A 25,789-nucleotide genomic window follows, 5' to 3' on the forward strand; every position below is an offset into this window, starting at 1 on the left:
CAGCACCTCCATATCCCCCATAACTCTCACCAGCTCCACCATAACCACCTCCCATATCATAACCCCTGCTATAGGCTCCTCCATAACGGCTTGAATATCCTATGGAAGATTCTCCCCTATAAGCCCCTATACCGCCGCCACCACCGCCACCATATACTCCATATCCGCCAAATTCACTGCCACCATATCCTCCATAAGCACTGCCTCTACCACCATAGGCAGCAGCTGACCTATAACCACCAGCACCACCATAACTGCCACCTCCAAATCCACCATAGCTTTCTCCATACCCACCACCATATGCAGGTCTAGAATCATTATAACGTTTTGATGGTGGTGCAGGTTGGTTTGGCTTCTTTGGTTCTGCCTTTTTTATCTCCACCTACAAGAAATAACAGATGAATCTAAACTATCAAGCTTCTTGAATGCTCATAGATGCATTTAGTACATTACATGGCCAAACCGTCTGAGTACATGTAAACTAATTTCGTGTACATATGTGAATTCTACCTCAGTTTTGTTTGGTCAAGCGTATTGTATCATGGTCTCCTTATTCGTCACTTCGAAAGTGAATAAAGCAATATGAACTTTAAGTAATCTACAGGGACTACTAAACCAAGCAACAATTTAGTGCAACCCATTACAAAACCATTCTTCCACATTGATCAGCGAAAGCAGAAAATTAAAAAGAGGATGCATACAGCCACATCAATGCATAGAGACCCACTACACGATGCATACAGCCAACCCACCTATATAATCAAAACTTGGCGGCACTTCAAATTTGAAATTTTCTTCCTCTCTCACGACATAGGTTAGCTATTAAGGAATAACATTTCAAGAGCGACAAATTCCACCAAAAACATCCCCCACGTTCCATTTCTACTGTGAATTGGTAATATTATCGATGCATATGTTATATGATCTTCAAACTCGCTGTAGCATGACTATTTATTTATTTATTTATTTAATATCCTTTACCTCAACTTCATCTGTTTTTCTGTTGAGTAAAGATAAAGGTCGTACCCAGTGCACAAGGCTCCCGCTTTACGCAGGGTCTAGGAGAGGTGAATGTCGGCTAGCCTTACCCCCATTTATGGAGAGGCTGCTCCAAAGTCTCGAACCCGAGACCTACCGCTCATGGGCGAAGGCACTTGCCATCGCACCAAGTGCGACCTCTTTCTGTTGAGTAAAGATGATAAATTTAAAATTCATCCCACAACCTAAGAAATGGAAAAAAGAGAGGAGGTGAATGTACAAAATCCTTGCTATGCCCTCTATATTTAATAGAAAAATAAATTGAGTTAACGGATATAATTGAAGTACCACATGAGATTGTGTTTGAGAACCACAATAAGGAAAAAAAGAAAAACTATCCTAGAATGAAGGTAAAATTCGTGTTCGTGACAACAATGTCGTATATCTGAAAAATAATTCAAGTAGATTAAGATGTTAGTACACAATCGTTTATCTTGTTTATTGAACAAACAACAAGGACAACAATGTCGTTTTCTCTCTTTCGAAATTCATAAGCAACAAAATTGAGATTTTTATTAAACAATCACATGAGCTTAGAAAATACCACATCAACATTTTGCAAGCAGTCTCATAAGAAATCCCAATCAAGATAAAACCATTCAACAGTTTATTAGATTTCTCCTTTCATATAAGAGCATGGTTCGGAGGATTATTTAATTGACGTTATAACATCTTTATTCAAAGAAAAAATGAAAAAGAAAATAGGGCATCCCTAAGGTATAGGCCACAGCCACTGTTGCCACTGTTGCCACTGCTCCAACCACGGCAGCAGCTTAACAGCTCCCCTATCAAGCTTAACAGCTTCCCTAAGGCATCCTTCCTGGCATCGTTCTCACTATTCTCAATCTGATTGCCCTTTTCTTGTGGCTTATCCTCGATTTCATCAACTTCATCAGAAGATGCTCCGATTTGGCCCCTGTAAGGAATGAAATTGAATTCCGTGTTCAGCTATTTAAATATTCAACTCTTAAGTTTTGTCAATAGCAATTGAGTAAGAATAGGTATGATCAAGCTTAATAAACAAATCACAACCACATTACAAATCAAAAACATATACAGGGTAATGCAGTTATATCCAATTCTTTTGTGCTTTCTCCACAAAAGTTCTTCCATGTTAATGTAACTCTATATCAATTAATCTATCATACAAGACTAGACATAATCAGCAATTGAAAACTATGACAACACAAGCTTCCGTCCAGTGAAAATTTCATCCAAAGATAGGCAAAACCAAAAACGTACAAACCTCCACAGACGTTCTATAATCTTTCCCTTCCCAATATGCTCATCAAGCAATTCCGGCACATCATCAGGAGTGACGTCGCCATACCTGCAATTAATAATACATAGTATTCAAATTCCATCGATCCCAATACAACAAAATTTTAAATTGTTATGATCTGAATATTACCAATGGCCCGTTATGCTTCCATTTGAACCTGGGCTATAGATAATCAAATTTCCATTGTGGCCTCCAGTGTGAAAGCAAGCATCAGTAAATACCTGATTCGTCAATCCTCGTAGCTCAGCCTCCTCTTTAAACTTATAAATGAGAACACGTGCACTATCACCAATCCATTCCTCTCGACTACCTTGTGCACATACAAATACATGGGAGCCAGTCAACGACTCTTGCACTCCGGAAGCCCATGGCTTGTCATTCACAAGGACATCATCAACAAAGCTGTCCACATTCGACTCTTTCAAGCCCCTTTGATCAACAAACAAAAATATCAGAATCACAAAAAAGGATTTACATGCAAGAAAATTAGTCGTAAACTGAGCCATTAAATTCAATTTCTATAACTAATTTCAGAAACTAACACATATCTAATTATCTATTTGGTTCAGTAAATTCAGCATAATCCCGTAACCAAATGAGAAGTCGAAACAAAAATTACTTTAGTCTGAGGTAGGAAAATAAATTGCGCTCATGTTGGTTATGGAATGGGCCCTCGATTATGAATTAACTACGGTTTGCCATTGTGTGTGTTTGTGTGGGCGGTGCTTAACAGCTGGGTTGGGCTGCTGCATTTGGGCCCATGGTGCAGCTCTCACGCGTTTTGGGCTGGGTTTCACCGAAAGATCAAATGACTCTTTTGCCCTTTTCAGTCCTAATCCAACGGCCACCATTTGGGGCGTTTGTGTTCTGCAATTCGGTTGCTTTCGATCTCGTCAAGGAGATCGAGCAGAGAGGCGGAGGGTGACATCAAGTTTTGGGTTTGCACATTGAGAGACAAGAGGGTTTATGGGAAGGGTAGGAGCTAGAGAAAGGGGGGGTTCTGTTCGCTGACGTTGGTTGCGGAGAGAGAGAGAGATGGGCAAAAGTATGGGGGTAGGGTTGAGGGGAACGGGTACAGAGAGAAAGAGTGAGGAAGGGACATATGAGCTAGAGGTATGGGTTGATTTGTCAGGGTCGACCTGTAAACGGTCGGGTTATTGGATTTGGGTCGGGTTCAATTTGACCCGTTAAGTTAACGGATCATCCGTTTCATCGGTTAACACCCGTTAACAATTATTATTATTATTTTTTTCATAAAGTTTATTTTTTATTGTTAAGACTTTACTGAAATTACTTAAACATTCTCAACTAACGGGTGCTAACGAGTCTAACGGGTTGACCCAAAGTGACCCGTTATTTAACGGGTTGTTAACCAATTCACCAGTTAACCCCGACCCATTAATTTTCCACCAAAATACTAATATTAACTGATCGGGTTAACATGCCGGGTGCAAAATGCCAGGTCTAGTCAGGGGCTGCTGCATCCTTCCTATTCACAAGGTAACAAATAATTTTCCATTCATTCTTTACTGTTGGTTGTGAATTTACTGTTCGGGAAAGGAGGCTACAAATGATTTATGCATACCTTTGTAGCCTTTAGGTGTGTGTTTGCTAGCTAGCTGGGTCGTGGGTGAGTCTTGATTGTTTTGGTTCTGTCATCTTCGACTCTTATGTCTTCCCTTTTTCTGAATTTTCTTTATTTCTCATCCTTTAAACTTTGTATTTTTTTTTTTATGTGTGATGCAGATAGATGAACATGTTCAAAGGGGAATCATGAACCACAGATCACTGCATCCGAATATCGTTTTGTTCCAAGAGGTCAGTGATCATAAACTATTTTCATTTTGTATTTTAAGAATGAATTTGGCAAGTTCTGTTTGAATTTTGTATAAGTATCTGCTGAGGGTGGGTGGATGAAGACAGAACATGCTAAATTTGGCCTTTGGTGTGCTTAAACTGGTACGGGGGATGGTTAGAACTTTGAGACCGGGATGCAGTAGGACTAAGAGAAATGCCCTACCCACCGGGGCAATTGTTGTCAAAATAACTCTGCTAAAAATATGAGCTTTCCGGCACTTTGTTTTTAGAGTGGCTTATTTGGGATAATTGATAAAGAGATTTGTGTTTAAGACTTGAGAGTAGTGCGGTGTCTTTCTTGCTGGTTCTGCTCACACCACCTCATCTAGAGAGTAGTGAGGTTTGTGATGGAGTACACGGCTGGGTGAGAACTCTTCGAGAGAATATGCAGTGCTGGCAGATTTAGTGAGGATGAGATAAAGTGGTTTCAAATGCAGAGAACATTTCATTGGAAATGATTTTAGTGTAGAGTCTCAAATATGGGATCTGTGAATGTCCCCTGAAATGGAATCCATCTCGATTTTCGTTTAGTTTCAGATAAGGAAAGTTAGGTCTGAAGCATTTTGGAATATGAATGGAAATTATGGAATCCATGTAGTCCAACGAGTTCTTGAAGTTTGGAATATCTTTGAGTTTGTGGCAGTCGTCCAGTCTCAAGAGTGTCATTTTCGACATCTCTGAAAAGTCGGGCATTATTTCCAGTGCAGTGCAGTGCTTTGCTATCAGTTCAAGCAAACTGTTTGGCAAATCTAGGATTGCCTGAAGGTTTGTGCAATGATTTAGCTTTAAAACCTGAAGCTGAGAAAGGCCACTGAGAATGGGCAGCCTACTAAAACCATTCCCACCTAGATCTAAAAATGTTAAAGAAGATAGACTCCCAATTATTTCGAGAACGGCACCATCTGTTATATTGCAGTCGTTGAGATTTAATCTCTTAATCATCTTCAGTTGTGCTAAAAAATGGTAACTCCCACACAAACCCTTAGAGCCACTGAGGTCCAATTCCTCGAGATGTGGGAGTTTTGAAAAGTCTGGTAATTCAGTCAGGTTATGGCAGTCTCTAAGAATGAGATACTTCAACTTCTTAGGCAACTGTTACTCAAAAAGAGAAAACAATAATAAAAATCCAAATAAATAAAAGAGAGAATGCATGACGATGACTGATGTTGATATTTACAAGGCATTGATAATTATATCGTACCAAGTCAGAATCCTCCCAAACTCGTATGATCTTGCTGTTCCACAGTTCCATATAAACTAGGTTTCGTTGATCAAAATCTGCTGGTATGGCTTCAAGAGGAAATCCGTTCGAACACAAAAATCTTAACTCCTTGGAAAGATGTTTGTAGCTTCCCGTCAGCTTTACATTTTCCAGCATGAGAAATTTCAGACGCCACATCTTCTTAAACACTTCCGTACTGAAGCTTCGCTCGTCATCAGGATGTTCTAGCAAAGCTAATTGTAGTCCTTCAACTGCTTCTGTTCCCTGTTAGAGATATAAAAAAAAAAAAAACAAGAAAAGGATAATATTTACACGAAGCAGAGCTGTGAATTGGATGAATGAACTACTAGAAGGGTAGGATACACAACATAATTATGTATTTTCTCTTTCAATTTACAGTGGATGAAAGCCTTTTCTTTCTTCTTTTTCTTCAAATATACTATGTATGGCATACATTATATATATGCGGATATACGTATATACTTCTCTTTCTTCACATGTACTTAACATAACATCTTTTTATTGCAAAAGTACTTACAGATTCGTTTCTTAACACGTTTTTTGCATCTTCACTATGCCACAATTGACTACGTTTTCCCAATTCCGTAGGAGATTTTGCCCGCACAATTTCTCTTCCCATATCTCGAACCAAATCATGCATCCTCAAAATTTTGTCTTCATCAATATATAAGAGACCTCGATTGCAGAGTGTGGTAATTTCTGCTTCTACAGAAAAATGACTACAACTATCCAATACTGGCATGACTATATTTATATGCCATCCAATAAAGACACAAGATATGTCAAGGAACACACCCTTCACATGATCATCAATTAGCCCATCGTATCTTAATTTAAGCGTTTCATTAATTTCTCCTCCATTTGGAAGCTTCTGGTCATTAATTTGTTCAGCTTCATCAGAAGATGCTCCCATTTGGCCCCTACAAGGAATGAAATTGAATTTCGTGTTCACCTATTTAAAGATTCAACTCTAAGTTTCGTCAATAGCAATTGAGTAAGAACATGTATGATCAAGCTTATAAACAAATCACAACATTACAAATCAGAAACATGTATGGGGTAATGTAGTTATATCCAATTATTTTGTGCTTTCTCCACAAAAGCTCCTCCATGTTAATGTAACTCTATATCAATTAATCTATCATACAAGACCAGACATAATCAGCAATTAAAAAATATGACAATACAAGCTTTCGTCCAGTGAAATTTTCATCCAAAGACAGTAGGCAAAACCAAAAACAAACAAACCTCCAATGTCGTTTTATAATATCTCCCTTCCCAATATGCTAATCAAACAATTTCGGCACGTCATCAAGATTGACCAAGGGATAACTGCAATTAATAATACATAATATTCAATCTCCTTCATCGATCCCAATACGATAAATTTTAAATTGTTATCATCCGGATATTACCATTGGAATGAATCTTTGCGGTAGATAGTGGGATTTCGAGCACAAATGTGGCCTCCAATGTGAAGGCAAGCAGTAACAAATACCTCATTCGTCAATCCTCGCAACTCAGCCTCCTCTTTAAACTTATCAATGAGAACACGTGCAGGATCACGATTCCATTCATTTCGTGTCATATGTGCGAATATAAATAGATGGCGGCCAATCAACGGCTCTTGCACTCCGGAAGCCCATGGTTTGTGATTCACAAGGACATCATCAACAAAGCTGTCCACATCCGACTCTTTCAAGCCCCTTTGATCAACAAACAAAAACAACCTCAGAATCACAATAAGGGATTTAAAGGCAATGAATTAGTCGTAAACTGAGCCATTCAATTCAATTTCTAGAACTAATTTCAGAAGCTAAAACATATCTAATTATCTATTTAGTTCAGTACATTCAGCACAATCTCGTAATAAAAAAGAATTTAAAACAGAAATTACTTCAGTCTAAACTAGGAAAGTAATTGCACTGCTCATGTTGGTTATGGAATGGGGCCCTCGACAATGGCGGAGCCACACAGAGGCCAGTGATGGCCCAGGCCTACCCTGATAATTCATTTATGTATGTACTCTCTGCAAGATTTTACAAAAATGAGCATGCGGCTCATTGGCTACTGGGATTTTGCAATTCCAAAAAGCCGCCTTCCAAGCGGTCTAGCAATTTTTTTAGATTTTTTTTTAAACTGAAAGGAAAAAAGGGTTCTTATAATTTGCCTTATTTTTTACCATATTAAAACTAAGTCTTATTTTTTAATATATAAAAAAACATACTCTCTTTTTTGGCTAGTTGATATAAAAAAAAGGTCTATACACTATAGAGCAAAATCTAATTTTAAGTCGTGATTTTAAATTTTTGTACAACTCTAATGTGTTAATTTTTTTTATCAAGGCTTGTAAACAAGTTTTGTTTTTATGATATATTCATTTCAATACTAGGTTTTTCATACAAAATTTAAAGCTCCACCATTCTTGTTTTATTAAAAATTTTCATGCCAATACAAAAAACAAAACCTTTAATTTTTCTCCCATTAATTATATTTCAAAGGCTAATCTTTCTATGGCTTAAAGGCCCCTCCTAATCTGGTTTTCTGGCTCCGCTACTGGCCCTCAATTATGAATTAATTACGGTTTGCCATTGTGTGTTGGTGTGGGCCGTGCTTAATAGTTGGGTTGGGGTGCTGTAGGCCCAGGGTGTAGCTCTCACGCGTTTTGGGCTGGGTTTCACCGAAAGATCAAATGACTCTTTTGCCCCCTTCAGTCCTAATCCAACGGCCACCATTTGGGGCGTTTGTGTTCTGCAATTCGGTTGGGCGGGGGAGGGGGGAGAGAGGGGGGGTTAGGTTGCTTTCGATCTAGTCAAGGAGATCGTGCAGAGAGGCAGAGGGTGACATCGAGTTTAGGGTTTGCACAGTGAGAGACAAGAGGGTTGATGGGAAAGGTTGGGGGTGGACAGAGGGTTGATGGGAAGGGTTGGGGGTGGACAGAGGGTTGATGGGAAGGGTAGGAGCTAGAGAGGGGGGGGGGGGGGTGGGGGTGAGGGTGGGTCCTCTCTCCACTGCTTGACGTCATTTGGATCTTCATCCCTTTCATGCTTCCCCAAAACTACCTTTCTGTTTCCTGACTTGAGAAGGGTCAACGTCGTAGAATATTGGACACACTATTTTCCCCTCTTGTTCTTTTAGGCACCTCATGATTTTCGACAGCTCCCTCAGGCACCACCGGGACTCCGCGTACCCCTTCGAGAAGACGAGGAGGGCGATTCTCGATCCTTCGATTTCTTGGTCAAGTTCACTCTGTATGGTTTTCCCCCTTGTGAGCTGGTTATCTATAAAAGTGTTAATTCCGGCATTGCGTAATGCAATGAAGAGGTGGTTTGTAAAGGCGTTGCGGGTGTCTTCGCCTCTAAAGCTCAGGAACACCTCGTACTTCCAGCGGTTTGAGCCAGCTTCACTGGCGGAGCTGCTGGTATCCATTGCAGCCTGTAGAAGTGCAGCTTGGCGTTCAAATAACCAACGTCAAGTCTTTCCCAAGATTCCCAAGTGTTGGTGGCCCTTTTAAATATTTTGCATGGGCCAATGATGTCGATAACACGTGAGTGCTATTCCCCCAAAGTTTAATTTGTATAAATGTTACCATCAAATTTAAATATTTTACCATGCAATTTCCTCTTTTGTAGTTTTTTGAGAAATCTGCCGCCCCCCCCACTTTGACCAGTTGACGAGATTATTGTATTTTAAGGGTGGTGCGCAGGTCGGTCCAACCGCCCTGCTGGTGGACGTAAGGATCTTCGGTGTGAAGCACGTTCCAACTGTTGGAGTCACGCTAAAATACGCATTGGAATTTGGAAGTTAGAAAGTAAAAAAAATTATAATATTCAGACGTGAAATTTTCAAAGTGTTCACGAGAGAACAAAAATGAAAACATTTACTCGATTGGGTTAAGGCATGGTCCAATAGAACTTATAGGCTTAAACACCGCAAGTAACCAAATTGGACATGGGTCTTATGACCCATCAGAGCACATTAAATTGTGAAAATTGCACCTGCGCGTTATTCACACGTTAGTGTAGTAACTTCAGAAAGAATAATACTTGAGTACTTATTGAAATTACCGACCCAATGAAATAATTAATAAAAAAGAACCAATCCCAGTGACTACCCAAATTACACGGCGTTAAATCGTTAACCTTTTGGTTTCTAAATTACACGTGCCGCTCACTGAAATGATCAGAGTTTTGACTTTCATTTCTTGAAAGCCAGCTGCACCAATTGGTAATCGATGGATACCAGCAGCTCCGCCCATGGAACCGCCATCGCAGCCTCTTCGTATTCCCCGTGCCGCTCAAACCGCTGGAAGTCCAAGGTGTTCCTGAGCTTTAGAGGCAACGACACACGCACTAACTACACAGACAATCTCTCCATGCGTTACGCTATGCCGGAAGCAACACGTTTATAGACTACCAGCTCAGAAGGGGGGATAATATACAGAGGGAACTTGACCGAAAAATCGAAGGGTCCAGAATCGCCATCGTCGTCTTCTCCAAGGGGTACGCGGAGTCCCAGTGGTGCTTGAGGGAGCTGGCCAAGATCATGAGGTGCCGAGAAGATCAAGAGGGCAAAATAGTCTATCCAATGTTCTATGTCGTTGTGAGGAAACAGAGTGGTGGTTTTGAGGAAGTTCGGAAGCATGCAAGTGATGAAAATCCAAACGAACAATCAGTGGAGAAAGGATCTTAAGGCTTCTTTCCGGCGGACGGGTATAATTCCTTCTTTAACTCCTTCTTTACAATTTTTTGATGCTCAAATTTACTCACTTATAATTCAAGGTTAGAAATCCGGTCGTATATAGCTTAGTTAATCACATGGATCAATCTAATTTACTCAAATCTTCTTTGCTCAGAAAATATGAATCTTGCAGTTGCATGATGAATTTCACTTTTGTATAATTTTGAAATTTAATTGCCAGGCGTGAAGGGTTGTTTATTGAGGAAATTGCTAGGGACATCAGAGGACTACTGATAACAACAGACTTAAAACAAGCCAAGTGCCCAGTTGGAATGGATTTTCTTGTGCAATAGTTGAGTACTGAATGCTTAGATGTTGGAGATTTGCTTGATGTTCAAATAAATGGAATTTGGGGTATGTGCAGTATAGGTGAAACAACACTTGCGAGAGCTATCTGTAGCAAATATCATCGTTGCTTTAGTGGTCAATGTTTCCTTCAAAAGGTGAGGAGTAAAAAAGAGAAGTATGGTTGCTCTGCAAGAACAACTTCTTCGAGGTGTTTTGAAACGGCTGGACATTAATGTGAGCGGTGTTGCCGAAGGAACCAAAGAGAGAGAGAAAAGATTTGGAAGCATGAAGGTGCTTGTCGTCGTTGATGGCATAGATGATGCTGACCAGTTAGATGAATTGGCGATAAAACAGGAATCGACTATGTTTGTTAAGATTCCAGCCACCCAAATCTGCAGAAGCCTTAAGATCCTTTCTCCACTGCTCGACCTCATTTGGATCTTCATCCCTTTCATGCTTCCAAAAGGCATTTCCAAAAATACCACTATTTCCTCACTTGAGAAGGGTCGACGGCGTACAATATTGGATAGACTACTTTCCCCTCTTGATCTTCTTGGCACCTCATGATCTTGGCTAGCCTCTTTGAGAAGACAGACAACAGTATTCCTCGACCCTTTGATTTCTTGGTCAAGTTCACTCTGTGTGTTTTCCCCTCTTCTGAGCTGGTAGTCAATGAGCGTGTGGATTCCAGCATTGTGTAATGCAATGGAGAGGTGGTCTGTGAAGGTAGTGCGTGTGTCGTCGCCTCTAAAGCTCAGGAACACCTCGTACTTCCAGTGGTTTGAGTGGCACAGGGAAGACGAAGAGGCTGCGACATCGGTTCCATGGGCGGAGGTGATGGTATCCATCGATAATTTGTACTAGTGTTGGGAGAATAGAGGAGTGCAGCAGGCTATGCGGCTTGGCTTTCAGATAGCCAAAGTTAAGTCAAACTTCACCTTCTAAGTATTATAGAGAAACAAAATGCGTGGATTTTTATGAATATGCACGCGTATGGCATTGCATATATTTATTACAAAATATGGTAACACTTAATTTTTTATGTGTGAAGTAAAATATATGAATTTCTTACATTGCCTTGTTTGTTTGTTTATACATATTGTGAAATTTTTATGGACATAGTACTATCAGTATTTGTCATTATCTGCTAGACAACACATGATTATGCGTGTCAATCAACGCTTAGGTTAGACTGCATAATATGAATTTGACCATATCATGAACTCATAAAGGAGTGAGAATGAGGATCAACTAGCCCGCTTAGTTTATTTGATTCATTATATTCATGGATTGGATCACGATCGAATGTTAAGATGATACCCATGCTTTTTCTGATTCTACACAAGTTAGTAATTCAAACGACTTCAAAAGGAGTATTTTAGTAAATACGGGAAAATCAAGAATCAACATGACATATACGTGGCTCCCCATATCGAAGAAAGAAGGGACATTGCACGTACTTATAAGTTATTACACTCACAAGTAACTGACCAATCAAAGCCAAATGTCAATAACGAGTAATGGGATTGTAATGCTTTCAATATTCAAATCAATTAACAAGCTCAAAAGATGAGTTTAGGTTTAGGGTCCCTCATCAGATGAGTGATGGCTGGTTTAGCTCTATCTGCAACGTCAATAGTGTCATCATCAGTGCATGTCTTCATCAGGCAGTATTCATGGTATAGTTTGATATCGTCACCAGACTAATATGGCTGGTTTAGCTCTGTCTGCGACGTCATTAGTTTCGATTTCGCGGTCAAGTTCTGTCTTTATATTCACACCACCCCCCCAACTCCCTTTCTGAGCTGGTAGTCTATAAACATGTTGATTCCGGCATTGCGAAATGCAATATCGAGGTGGTCTAGTGCGTGCGTCGTCACCTCTAAAGCTTAGGAACATTTCGTACTTCCAGCAGTTTGGGCACCACAAGGAAGACGAAGAGGCCGCTGCGGCAGCTAGGCGGAGTTGCTGGTATCCATCATGCAGCCTGAATAAGTGCAGCTTGGCCTTCAAATAATCAAAGTCTTTTACCAAGATTCCCCAGTGCGGGCGGCATTTTAAAATTTTTAACCCCAATAATTTACGAATTTAAATCGTTTAGTTACAGGTATGAAGTTCTGTAATTAATCTTTTAAAATTCGTAGACCTTTCGAGGTCACAATAATAATGATTTCAAATAGAGCTCGGTCTCACGAACGGATAGGCGAAAACCGTTCGTGAAACGGAGTTATAATGAGAGAGATGTAAACAATTAAAGTCAAGAACATTTTAGCAATTTTTATCTTCAAATCCCGAAGCCTCCAGCTTTGCTGGAGCAGGAAGGGTGGTGATGAAGCCACGTGTGTGGCTGTGATGGAAAGAAGAGAAGAGAAAGGCGAGAAAGGTGAAGGGGACTGCCCAATCAGAAAGAAGAGCAGGAGAGACATGAGAGAAGTGTGAGGCACTCAACCCGGACCCCCGTTCCTTGACCCGTTCACACCGCGACCCGAACCGCATCCCGGCTTTTCAATACAACGCTTTCTTTTCAAAAAAAAAAAAAATAAATAAAATAAAATTAACGGAGTATCCTTTTAATCGATTATCTCATTGCACGATATACTTGACAACGCATGATATACAGTAACTGGTAATTCAAATAAACTCCAACTTCCTTAGTAGTAACCAAATTCGATCTGGGTCTTACGATGACCAATCTCAAACATCAATTGTAATGCTTTCAATATTCAAATCAATTAACAAACTCATAAGATGAGTTTAGGTTCAGGGTACCTCATCGTTAGATGAGTGATGGCTGGCTTAACTCTGTCTGCAACGTCAACAATCTGTTTCATCAGTTTATGTCTGATAGTCCTCGTCATCAGTATCGTCGCCATACTCATACGGTACACGCTCATAGTCCACGCCCTTAAACTCTATATATGAAAGATCATATTCTAGAATTCCATCAGACAAATGACATTCTGTGATACCCACTCCAGTTTTCTTCACCTTAATTTGATGATCATCCTCTGCTCCTTTAATTAAAGTCTGCTGTTACAAAAACCACGTTGCCGCCTTTCGGATTCAGCTTCTTGTTTGAAAGATGTCCCAGCCAAAGATGACATTCATGGGAGGCAGTTACGGTGGCCACAATTGGCGAAATGACAAAATGAGTTCGCTGGGAATGATTAACAACATGAATGCATAGAGACCCAGTGCAGCCGGAGTGGTCCCCGGAATAAACTATGCACACAGCCAACCCTCTTATATTAACAGCAGTCCTTTGCCGCACTTCAAATTTGATAGTTTCATCCTCATTCACGACATAGGTGAACCAGTAAGGAATATCCATTCCAGAGAGAAAAAGCCCGCCTAATGCTCTCGTAATCCAGCCCTTGGACGAGTACAACACCATTGAGGCTGGTGGAGGAGATGCTTGCAGAGATCAGCAGTGGACGATGATCTCGACCAAACTCTTGAGCTTTGGCAACAGCCTGAAAAGTTCTCATTATTCTCAATCCAATTGCCGTTTCCTTGGGGCATCTCCTCGATTTTCTTACTTTCTCCTCCATTTGGAAGCTTCGGGTCATTAATTTTTTCAGCTTCATCACAAGATGCTCCGATTTGGCCCCTGTAAGGAATGAAATTGAATTTCCTGTTCAGCTATTTAAAGTTTCGTCAATAGCAATTGAGTAAGAACAAGTATGTTCAAGCTTAATAAACAAATCACAACAACATTACAAATCAGAAACATATACAGGGTAATGCAGTTATATCCAAGTCTTTTGTGCTTTCTCCACAAAAGTTTCTCCATGTTAATGTAACTCTATATCAATAAATCTATCATACAAGACTATAAATAATCAGCAATTGAAAAATATGACAACACAAGCTTCCATCCGGTGAATATTTCATCCAAAACAGTAAGCCAAACCAAAAATGTACAAACCTCCAAAGTCGTTCTATAATCTCTCCCTTCCCAATATGCTGATCAAATTCTGGCACATCATCAGGAGTGACGTAGCCATACCTGCAATTAATAATACATAATATTCAAACTCCTTCATCAATCGCAATACGATAAAATTTTAAATTGTTATGATCCGGATATTACCAATGGCCTGTTGTACTTCCATCTGAACCTGGGATGTAGATAATCAAGTTTCCATTGTGGCCTCCAGTGTGATAGCAAGCAGTAACAAATACCTGATTCGTCCATCCTCGCAGCTCAGCCTCCTCTTCGAACTTATCAATGAGAACACGCGCACTATCACGATTCCATTCTTCTCGACTACAATGTGCACATACAAATACATGGGAGCCAGTCAACGGCTCTTGCACTCGGGAAGCCCATGGTTTGTGATTCACAAGGATATCATCAACAAAGCTGTCCACATCCGACTCTTTCAAGCCCCTTTGATCAACAAACAAAAACAACCTCAGAATCACAAAAAGGGATTTACAAGCAAGGAATTAGTCATAAACTGAGCCATTAAATTCAATTTCTAGAACTAATTTCAGAAGCTAACACGTATCTAATTATCTATTTAGTTCAGTAAATTCATGTTGGTTATGGAATGGGCGCTCGATTATGAATTAATTACGGTTTGCCAGTGTGTGTGTTAGTGTGGGCTGTGCTTAACAGCAGGGTTGGGCTGCTGCATTTGGGCCTCCGCTGACGTTGGTTGCAGAGAGAGAGAGATGGGGAAAAGTATGGGGGTGGGTTATGTCCACTGCTGTGTATTGCCTAATTAGTTATTTACATTTGCTTATTTATCTCTGTAAAGCTTTCATGCTTGGATTTTAAATGTATGGTTGAATTAGAAACCTTTATAATGTTGATGTTATAGAACATTCAACAGATATACAAGACTATTGTGAAACAATTCGTATAACCTCAAATTACAATGCTTAAAAACTAAAAAGTACCGAGTTATGAATAAGACTATTGTGGTATTTTGTTACCTTAAAAGCAGCTGCATATGCTGTTTGTAAATTCGACATGCCTTCGAAAGGCAGCTTGTTATGGATGAGTTCCCACAATACAATTACAAAATTGTAAGCATCCACCTTATGATTGTAATGCTTCTTTTCTCCGTGTCGTAATGTAACTCTGCTGTAAAGCTGCCACCAAATACAAAGGTGGAAAATTAATTTGCTGATATCAAACACACTCACAAGACATATGAGAAAACAAATTTTCAACCTTTGAATGACCAATTTAAAGTACCGTATCTCAGGAGACATCCACCGGTATGTCCCAGTTTCAGCGGTCATCATCTCTGTCAATGATTCTTCTCTTGCTAAGCCAAAGTCCGCAAGTTTGACTGTTTTTTGGTCGGCAGTCAAGTTCAAATTCTCTGGGAAAAGGACAGGACAAAAGTGTAAGATTGTGGAACAAACCCTGCTTTCGGAAATAAGCTTCGCCCTAACAATAGTTCCATCCCCAAGCCAAAGAAATGACAGTTATGTGAACTAAAGCAATTCGTTTTGTGTTCCTGAAGTTAATTCTGCTACGGAAGTCTTCAATTATGCTGAATACTAAACTATCAGCTACCTAATGCTAAATAACAATCCTTCGGATTTCCATATTTGAGACATGCTCACAGATAGACTTCACTTTAATCCTTCTTGGTTCTTCTATGTAGGCGTTCCCCCCTTGACTCTCCTAACGTCGAGCTAAGTGACTTCGTTCAAAGGTCAACCTTTCTGTTAAACAAAGAACTAAACAACGTACCAGGTTTCAGGTCACGGTGAATGATACCGTGGGAGTGTAAGCACTCCATAGCACGAGCAATATCAAGCGCAAACCCAACTGCCACGCACGTGTCCAAGCACCTTGGCCGCATACTGAACAAGTATTTGCGCAAAGTTCCACCTAGAAGAAGCTCAGTCACTATGACCATGACAGGTTCTTTGCAGGCACCAATGAACTGGTAATACAAAGTTAAAAATCCCCCATCAGATATCACAAATACGCCTATTTAGTAATCACAAATACTTATCGAAAACTAGACAACCTTCACTAAGTTTTTGTGCTGCACTTTCGACATCATTGCCACTTCCCTCGCAAACCGCGCTTCTCTCTTGGCAATCTGCTCTGGGGTTTCTCCTCTATGAACAATTTTTACAGCAACATTTTGATTCTTATATCTAGAACAAACAAACAGATTAAGAACACAACAGAACAGAACATCATCGTTGTAACTCGACACGAAAAACACATATTCGGCATCATAAACACCAGAATTGCACAACACCAAAGCAAGTTTTGATCTTTGATTAGTTCTGCTAAAACCCAACTCAATCTTGCATTTATGTTTAACAAGATCTAAGAGATAATAATAAATTGCTAAACTTGAGAGACCAGAAATTCAGAATCTAAGACAAAACAAACACAGAGGTTGTACTGAGGTTGACTTCCTTTCCTTCGTACACTTTGGCATGCGCGCCTTCCCCAATCCTCGGACCAACAAAAAGATGCTTTGGATCGATTAGCCACTTGGCATCCAAATCGAAATCCGCAACTGAATAAACCCCATTACCAGATCCCATAATTTTCCCTCCCTAAACTTCTAAAACAAGAGCAACATACACTGACTAATTAACCAAAACAAAGGGTACCCTTTATTTGTAGGACTACATTTGAAGTAAAGATGGAAGCCTTGGTCTGGATAAAAATGGAAAAAAAGTAATAAAGTAAGGAGACTTATGTATGATTGAAGAGGGAGAAAGATGAAGACTTTCTATTTCTATAATAAAAGGACATGCTTGGTACTGTAGGTTTCGGAAAACAGACCCATCCCCAGGATCACGGTTGAGGATCCTACAAATCTAGGATGTGCCTTTTGTTTGGGGGGCAAAGAATAAAAATCCAGAGGCACCCAACAACAACCCTACAATAGAAAAATGGTCACTGATGAGAGCTCTATCAGTGGGAGTGGATTAGATTTATTATTGAGAATTGGGGAGAGAGAGGAAATGAGTAGAAGAGTTGAGCAAGGCAGAGGAGGATGAAACTGAGAGAATCCAGGTGGAGATTTGGGAACTTGGTGGCGGCGACGGTGGCGGTGGGTGGGTGGGAAGTGAGTTCAGTTGAGATTAATTTATTGGCCTTCTCCGCGTCTGGAATTTTACTGTCTTGTCTTCTGGATCCAGAGATAAACTAGTCTCTGTCAGACAATAGTGTGTTTCCTTTGTTTTTCCCTTATTTATAGTTGCAACCGGAAAAATTTATAAAAAGAGAAAATGTAAAGTGATTTCTAAATTTTTTTTTTTACAATCTTCAAATTTTGCATCGCTAAATGAGACTGTCCATATATCTTTAACTACTAGTTTTGAATAAATATTTCTTTACTAAAAGTTTACAAGGTAACTGATATGATTACTTGGTTATAAGACTTTTGAAAAAAAAAATTAAAAGCATTTTGTGTAATTTACTATATTCTACATAACTTTTCATTTATTAATTTATTTAATTTAATTTGATATTTTCACTCTCTTTTGATTGATTAAGAGAGTTTCGTTGATACGTAGTTTAGATTATAATAAAATAAAATAATTACTAAATAAATAGTTTTTTTTATTAATATGATATTATGTACATTAAGTGGTGGAGGAAGTGAGTTGAGCTTCACAATGAGACAGTCATAATAATCTGGTTCGAATTCACTTTGACGAGAATCGAACTTAAAACCTCTCATTTATGAGAGATTTTTCAATTTACTAGAAACACGTTGTAATAATACAATTGGTTGGAAATTTAAAAAAAAAAATTCAAACTATATTATTATGATACTTGGTGTATTGAGTCATGTTCAATGTTCACAACGCAATGAAAATTTTATCCTCACTTATAAGTCAAAGGAATACTATTAAATCGTAATACTAAGTGACTACTAAATAACTGATTTATATGTTTTATTTGTAAAAGTTTAGGGGAAAGGAAAGCTAATCTATCGGCCAGGACATACCACAAGTCTCATCAAGATTTGAGAACTTACACAAGGGGTCTTAGTCCTTTTTTGGTTTTTACAGATCGTGCACCAAAAATGGTTGCTTACAATAGAACTCAAACATAGACCTTACAACTCAACTAATCCTCGTTGAAAAATACACATATATTTGAGCAATCTTTAAATTAGTTTAAACTAAATTATTGAAACTTCATGCAATAAACACATTTTTTTAATCAAATTAGCTACATACGATAATAGAATGTCTGTTTATATCATCTATTCTAAGATTTGATAAAGAGAATATTTTCAAGATGTGCATAAACATAAAACACATACACACTACTCTAACTAAATTAATCAAGAACAATTCTGCAAGAAAATGGAAGATATGTGACTTTTATTTATTTCCTAGATTCTATGAAGGATAAGAAAATGTTGTCAGAGAAAAAGAAAGGTAAACGGGCGATAAGAAGACGAATACAACACAATGATACAATTGGGGCTTCCAGAAAGTGCCCTTTTGGTAGCCACTAAGGCCAAAAACCCATCACAATAATTGAATTACCAGTGTCTTATTAGAAAGTAAAACACATTACTCTGGCGTTTCTGAAACTTGAATGTGACAAATATGACATAAACAATAAGGATGTGTGAGCTAGATATCAGGTTGGAGGAAAATGGACTGTAGTACAGAGGTTAAGGCAAATAGATATGTGAGAGGTATTGCACGAGTTCGATGTCAAATTATTATGACATATTTTATCGCGATTCTTATGAGAGATTTTTTAGTGTGCCAAAAACACAACTCGATACATCAAGTGTCATCACACAAGTAACTGGATACTTGAAAAAAAATAAAATTAAACCACTTGTATGATGATACTTGATGTACCGGGATGTATTATGGCACACTGAAAAATTGTCTGTCTCCTAGTTCAGATCTACTGCTCTTTATTTTAAACACATCTTTGGATTCATTAAAAGACAAAAAGCTAATATTTTGGTCCCAGTATGCAAGAACCATACCATATACTTAGAAATATCAAGCATCCCGCTGGAAATCAACTGTAAGGCAAATATTATCAACGAAACAAAAGAAGGAATTGCACAATTCATTTGGTGATTAGGCGAACTAACAACAAAAAAAAATATAAAAAATAACGAGTCAATAATTTAAACACTGAACTAAATGATCCTTACTAAGATGTGGGTTGTTGAAGAGTTGGATCATCACTTTCCTTAACTATACCAAACAACATACTCCAAATGGCTCTTGCAATCGTTTTTTTACCTATACCGCCCATACTTCAAATTCCAATTATTTGAACATCAGGTGAACCTCCAACATCCAAGTATTTAGTACTGAATTCTTGCACTCGAAAAGCTATTCCAACTGAGTGCTTGGCTTCTTTTAAGTCTGTAGTTTTCAGTAGTCTCTTAATGTCTCCAACAATTTTCTCGATAAACAATCATTCATGTCTCGCAGTAAAAATTCAAAATTATACAAAAGTAAGATTCATCATGCAACTGCAAGATTTATATCAACTAAATGCCTCATTCATCATGATTAGATATTTTGGTAGCAAAAACGTTTTGAATAAATTAGATTTGATTGAGATGACTAGTTAAGTTCAATTCAGCCGTGTTTCCGAAATGCATTGTAACCGTAGTAGTTAAGCTCAGTTAGATTGCTCATGAACTATAAGAAGACGTTTGTTTGCCCTCACTAAACCGTATTATAGCTTTTAGTCATACAATTAGAAATCCATTAGAATTAGTAAATGGGTTTGACATACGGAGGATTCGTCCTTCACGCATTACCAAAGCTCCAAAGTTTATTCCTATAAACGTATTAAATCAAAGTCTGATAATAATCTCCTTATTTTTGGTGAATTAATGAGTTTTAGAAGCTAATACAAGACGTTGGAATTAAATTTAGAGGAAGAATTAAAATACCTGTCCGCTGTGGTTTTAAGATTCCGGCCACACAAATCTGCAAAAGCCTTAAGATCCTTCTCCACTGCTCGATCTCATCTGGATCTTCATCCCTTTCATGCTAACAAAGTTAAAAGAATAAGGTAAAGTGAGACACCTAATAAAAGTTTAGGTGGTAAAGTGAACAAATCATCATATAGAGTAAAGTAGAATTTTGTGTACATAATGCCTTTAATATTTTGTACATATAGAAAATAAAAAGGGTTAATTACATCGATGTTCCCTGAATTTGTCATTTATCTTCATTTTCATTCTTAAACATTTTATTTGGTTTATGTGATCTACAAACTGACTTTTTTTATATATCCTTTTCGTCGACTTCATCTATTTTTCTGTTAAGTAGAGATGATAAATTTAAAATTCATCCCACAACCTGAAAAACGGGAAAAAGGAGGTGGATGTACAAAATTCTTGCTATTCCCTCTATATTTAACAGAAAAATAAATTTTTTGGGTCAAAAAATAGATTTTGTTAGATTAGTCACTGACAGAGTTTGAACTCACACCGTCATACAAGAGCTTAACTCCTTTCCACTACTATAGTAAAAGGCCACTTGCAACAGAAAAATAAATTGAGTTAACGGATATAATTGAATTACCACATGATAGAGTTTGAGAACCACAATAAGAAAAAAAAAAGAAAAACTATTCTAGAACGAAAGTAAAATTCATGACAACAATGTTGTATATCTGAAAAATAGTTCAAGCAGATTAAGATGTTAGCACAGAGTCATTTATCTAGTTTATTGAACAAACAACGAGGACATCAATACCGTTTTTTCTGTTTCGAAATTCATAAACAACAAAATTGAGATTTCTTTCACAAAAATTACCATAAATTTTGACAAAAATGACGGTTGAATTATAAATCCAGCAGGCAAATCGAAAATAATCACAGGAGCTTAGAACACACCACATCAACATTTAGCAAGCAGTCTCATAAGAGATCCCAATCAAGATAAAACCATTCAACAGTTTATTACATTTCATTCATTTAAGAGCATGGTTCGAAGGATTATTTAATTGACGTTATAACATCTTTCTACAAAGAAAAAATGAAAAAGAAAATAGGGCGTTGACACCCGTGGCAAAACCCGACATGGATTTAAGTACGTTTCAACCTGACCTTCTGTAAAAGCTATAGGCCACAGCCACTGTTGCCACTGCTCCAACCACGACAGCAGCTGCGAGAACGTCGCTTTGCTCCCAGTTCCCAATCAAGCTTGACAGCTTCTGTAAGGCATCCTTCCTGACACACGACTCTGTGGTTTCTTTCGGCTTTTTATCCTCACTTCCACCGTCCTCCTCCAAACTTACTTTTTTGCAGTATGTAAATCCTTCACTATTAGCACCCTGGCAATAGCCTGAAAAGTTCTCATTATTCTCAATATGATTGCCCTTTTCTTGGTGAATCTGATTGCCATTTTCTTGTGGCTTATCCTCAATTTTCTTATTTTCTTCTCCATTTGGAAGCTCCCGGTCATTAATTTCTTCAGCTTCATTAGAAGATGCTCCCATTTGGCCCCTGTAAGGAATGAAATTGAATTTCGTGTTCAACTATTTAAAGATTCAACTCTAAGTTTCATCAATAGCAATTGAGTAAGAATAGGTATGATCAAGCTTAATAAACAAATCACAACAACAATACAAATCAGAAACACATACAGGGTAATACAGTTATATCTAGTTCTTTTGTGCTTTCTCCACAAAAGTTCCTCCATGTTAATGCAACTCTATATCAATTAATCTATCATACAAGACAATACATAATCAGCAATTGAAAAATATGACAACACAAGCTTCCGTCTAGTGAAATTTTCATCCAAAGACAGTAGGCAAAACCAAAAATGTACAAACCTCCAATGTCGTTCTATAATCTCTCCCTTCCCAATATGCTCATCAAGCAATTCCGGCACATAACCAGGATTGACGAATGGATACCTGCAATTAATAATACATAATATTCAAACTCCTTCATCAATCCCAATACGATAAATTTTAAATTGTTATGATCCGGATATTACCAATGGTATGTCATGCTTCCATCTCGGTCATAGGGCGTGAATATTCTAGCATAGTTGTGGCCTTCAAGGTGAAAGCAAGCAGTAACAAATACCTGATTCGTCAATCCTCGCAGCTCAAACTCTTCTTTCAACTTATCAATGCGAACACGTGCACTATCACGATTCCATTCCTCTCGACTCATATGTGTGTATACAAATATAAGGGCAAATACATGGGGGCCAGTTAACGGCTCTTGCACTCCCGAAGCCCATGGTCTGTCATTCACAAGGACATCATCAACAAAGCTGTCCACATCCGACTCTTTCAAGCCCCTTTGATCAACAAACAAAGACAACCCCAGAATCATAAAAAGGGATTTACAGGAAACAATAACCTAACACTCTTTAATTTCTTGTAAGGCAAGGAATTAGTGTAAGGCAATGAATTAGTCGTAAACTGAGTCATTAAATTTAATTTCGATCTAATTTCAGAAGCTAACACGTATTTAATTATCTATTTAGTTTAGTACATTTAGCACAATCTCGTAATCAAAAGAGAAGTCGAAACAGAAATTACTTTAGTCTAAACTAGGAAAATAAATTGCACTGCTCATGTTGGTTATTGAATGGGCCCTCGATTATGAATTAATTACTGTTTGCCATTGTGTGTGTTAGTGTGGGCCGTGCTTAACAGCTGGGTTGGGCTACTGCAGTTGGGCCCAGGGTGCAGCTGTCACGAGTTTTGGGCTGGGTTTCACCGAAAGATCAAATGACTCTTTTGCCCCTTTCACTTTTAATCCAACGGCCACCATTTGGGGCGTTTTTGTTCTGCAATTCGGTGTGGTGCTCGTCAAGGAGATCGCGCAGAGAGGCAGAGAGGCACAGGGTGACATCGAGTTTAGGGTTTGCATAGTGAGAGACAAGAGGGTTGATGGGAAGGGTAGGAGCTAGAGAAGGGGTTGGGGGTGAGGGTGGGTTCTGTCCACTGACGTTGGTTGCAGAGAGAGAGAAAGATGGGGAAAAGTATGGGGGTGGGGTTGAGGGGAACGGGTACAGAGAGAAAGAGTGAGGGAGAAAGAGTGAGTCTTTATTGAGTTTCAGAACTTTCCTCTCTGATTTTCTGATTATTTTCTCAATTGGGCTTATTTCTTACCAATTTCCTTTGAGATTTATGCATGTGTGTTTGTTAATGCTCTGTTTCTTCGTTTTTACAGGAAATGGAATTGCTCTCTTCCTCTTCTTGGCAACCATGTATGCCCTCTCTCTCTCAAATTCTTTCATCAGGGGTCTAAGGTGATGCCTTTTTGCCTAAAATATCATTTTGTTAAATGACTTATGATATTTTGATTCTCTGCACATTCTGCGTAATTCAAAAAGCAAATTATCTCTCTCTCTCTCTCTCTCTCTCTCTCTCTCTCTCTTTTCCTTTTTGTGGCTAAAGATCATGTATTTTGTGTCATAAATTTGTTTTTGTTACATGGGGTTCTGTATATCTTTTGGATAATCAAAAAGCTTGAATGTTAACTAGGTTTCTTTAAATTTCTTTGAATTCTACCTTGTGATTTTGGTTTAGAAATGTGTAGAATTACATTTATGAGGATCATAAGGAAGAGAAGCACAGATCAGTTCTTAGGCATTCCATACGTAATGACTATGCTTAACTGCCTACTCCCACTTGGAATGCTGCTTTGCCTCTCTCTCTCTCTCTCTCTCTCTCTCTCTCTCTCTCCCCCCCCCCTTCTCTGCTGTGTATTGCCTAATTAGTTATTTACATTTGTTTATTTATCTCTGTAAAGCTTTCATGCTTGGATTTTAAATGTATGATTCAATTAGAAACCTTTATAATGTTGATGTTATAGAACATTCAACAGATATATATTCAACATTAGGTAGCTCTGGCAAAATCATATAGACTAAGATTTGGTAATATATGGAGGTGAGAGTGAATCTGCCTTGCTTGCCATGATATAGGCTTGCAATGATGGCTTTCTCTTTGTAGTACTACATTCTACTCTTACATGTTAACATCAGAAAGCAAACTAAGATAGATCCAAACCCAATCTTATTAATTAAAGTTAACAGAAAGAAAATGATTTATGCATGCCTTTGTTTATTTATCACTTGATTTTGGTTTAGGTTGACCATAGCTAAAACATCCAAGACTTGCCTAACACCTAATTTGACGAAGACCGTATCCTTTTTAGCCTTTAGTTGTGTGTTTGCTAGCTAGATGGGTGGTGTGTGAGTCTTGGATGTTATCTTGGATGTCTTGATTATTTTGGTGGGCGAGTCTTGGATGTTTTGGTTCTGTGGGCGAGTCTTGGATGTTTTGGTTCTGTCTTCTTCGACTCTTATATCTTCCCTTTTTCTGAATTTTCTTTATTTCTCATCCTTTAAACTTTGTATTTTTTTTAAATGTATATATTTTTTGGTGATGCAGATAGATGAACATGTTCAAGGGGAAATCATGAACCACAGATCACTGCATCTGAATATCGTTTGATTCCAAGAGGTCAGTGATCATAAACTTTTTCATTTTGTATTTTAAGAATGAATTTGGCAAGTTGTGTTTGATTTTTTTATAAGTATCTGCTGAGGGTGGGTGGATGAAGACAGAACATGCTAAATTTGGCCTTTGGTGTGCTTAAACTGGTATAGGGGATGGTTAGAACTTTGAGCCTGGAATGCAGTAGGACTAAGAGAAAATGCCCTACCCACCGGGGCAATCCACCACTTGCAGAATAGTTGTCAAAATAACTCTGCTAAAAATATGATCTATACTTCCTGCACTTTGTTTTACTGTGAAGTGGAAATAGTCTTTAGAGCGGCTTATTTGTGATAATTGATAAATAGGTTTGTGTTCAAGACTTGAGAGTAGTGCGGTGTCTTTCTTGCTGGTTCTGCTCACACCACCTCATCTTGCCATTGTGATGCAGTACACGGCTGGGTGAGAACTCTTCGAGAGAATATGCAGTGCTGGCAGATTTAGTGAGGATGAGATAAAGTAGTTTCAAATGCAGAGAAAATTTCATTGGAAATGATTTTAGTGTAGAGTCTCAAATATGGGATCTCTGAATGTCCCCTGAAATGGAATCCATCTCGATTTTCGTCTAGTTTCAGATAGGGAAAGTTAGGTCTGAAGCATTTTTACATAAATAGTCAGTCATAATATAACTAAAACTTACATACTTTTTCAATTTAATTGTTGTTTTGCATCAGGCAAGGTTTTTCATCCAGCAGTTGATATCAGGAGTTAGTTGCTGTCATTTGATGATATGTAAATCCTATAAATTCGTATTAAAATTACCTGTATTTGATCATTTGTGGGAAAATCAACACATCGCCATCGGAAAATTCAGTTCCTTCGCGTCCTTCAATTACTGTCAGCGACGTCTATCAAAAACCAA

General features: G+C 38.4%; 2 protein-coding genes and 3 long non-coding RNA genes across 6 annotated transcripts in view; 3 read left to right on the forward strand and 2 right to left on the reverse strand.

Moving 5' to 3' along the window:
- The window catches only part of LOC126583452 (TMV resistance protein N-like), a 121,840-nt gene that overhangs the window by 74,998 nt on the left and 21,053 nt on the right, over positions 1–25,789 (reverse strand). Inside the window, exons 7-10 of one of the 2 annotated variants that reach the window (XM_050247804.1) lie at positions 25,690–25,775; positions 14,542–14,841; positions 14,377–14,457; positions 5,938–6,340 (exon numbers count right to left, since the gene is read on the reverse strand). In XM_050247804.1, coding sequence (XP_050103761.1) covers positions 5,938–6,340; positions 14,377–14,457; positions 14,542–14,841; positions 25,690–25,775 — 870 coding nt within the window. Of the gene's footprint in view, positions 1–5,937; positions 6,341–14,376; positions 14,458–14,541; positions 14,842–21,302; positions 21,905–22,236; positions 22,321–22,403; positions 22,716–25,689; positions 25,776–25,789 lie in introns of those variants that run through there. The other variant, XM_050247805.1, reaches the window with a different exon arrangement.
- LOC126583483 (uncharacterized) lies at positions 1,935–22,210 on the forward strand. The gene is made up of 3 exons (XR_007609756.1): positions 1,935–2,009; positions 14,101–14,207; positions 22,067–22,210. It is a non-coding gene; the product is annotated as an uncharacterized LOC126583483 (long non-coding RNA).
- Positions 7,038–17,643, reverse strand: LOC126583472 (serine/threonine-protein kinase STY13-like). The gene is made up of 6 exons (XM_050247840.1): positions 16,852–17,643; positions 16,448–16,580; positions 16,165–16,360; positions 15,634–15,787; positions 15,393–15,551; positions 7,038–7,126 (listed from the first exon to the last, which is right to left on the reverse strand). Exons 1-5 carry the CDS (start codon positions 16,980–16,982, stop codon positions 15,476–15,478), a joined length of 690 nt encoding a protein of 229 aa, XP_050103797.1. The 5' UTR covers positions 16,983–17,643; the 3' UTR covers positions 7,038–7,126; positions 15,393–15,475.
- LOC126583478 (uncharacterized) lies at positions 9,569–11,519 on the forward strand. The gene is made up of 2 exons (XR_007609751.1): positions 9,569–10,132; positions 10,342–11,519. It is a non-coding gene; the product is annotated as an uncharacterized LOC126583478 (long non-coding RNA).
- Positions 23,204–25,759, forward strand: LOC126583481 (uncharacterized). Its single transcript, XR_007609754.1, has 4 exons — positions 23,204–23,461; positions 23,597–23,675; positions 24,823–24,894; positions 25,602–25,759. It is a non-coding gene; the product is annotated as an uncharacterized LOC126583481 (long non-coding RNA).

This window comes from Malus sylvestris, chromosome 9 (genome assembly GCF_916048215.2).
Source record: "Malus sylvestris chromosome 9, drMalSylv7.2, whole genome shotgun sequence".
Taxonomy (NCBI): Eukaryota; Viridiplantae; Streptophyta; class Magnoliopsida; order Rosales; family Rosaceae; genus Malus; species Malus sylvestris.

Excerpts from the sequence above, each read along its gene's own strand:
- LOC126583472 (XM_050247840.1), bottom strand. The coding sequence starts at position 16,982 with ATGGGATCTGGTAATGGGGTTTATTCAGTTGCGGATTTCGATTTGGAT. Across the intron at positions 16,361-16,447 it reads AGCACAAAAACTTAGTGAAG|TTCATTGGTGCCTGCAAAGA; the intron begins GTTGTCTAGTTT and ends TTGTATTACCAG. Across the intron at positions 15,788-16,164 it reads TCACCGTGACCTGAAACCTG|AGAATTTGAACTTGACTGCC; the intron begins GTACGTTGTTTA and ends TCCTTTTCCCAG.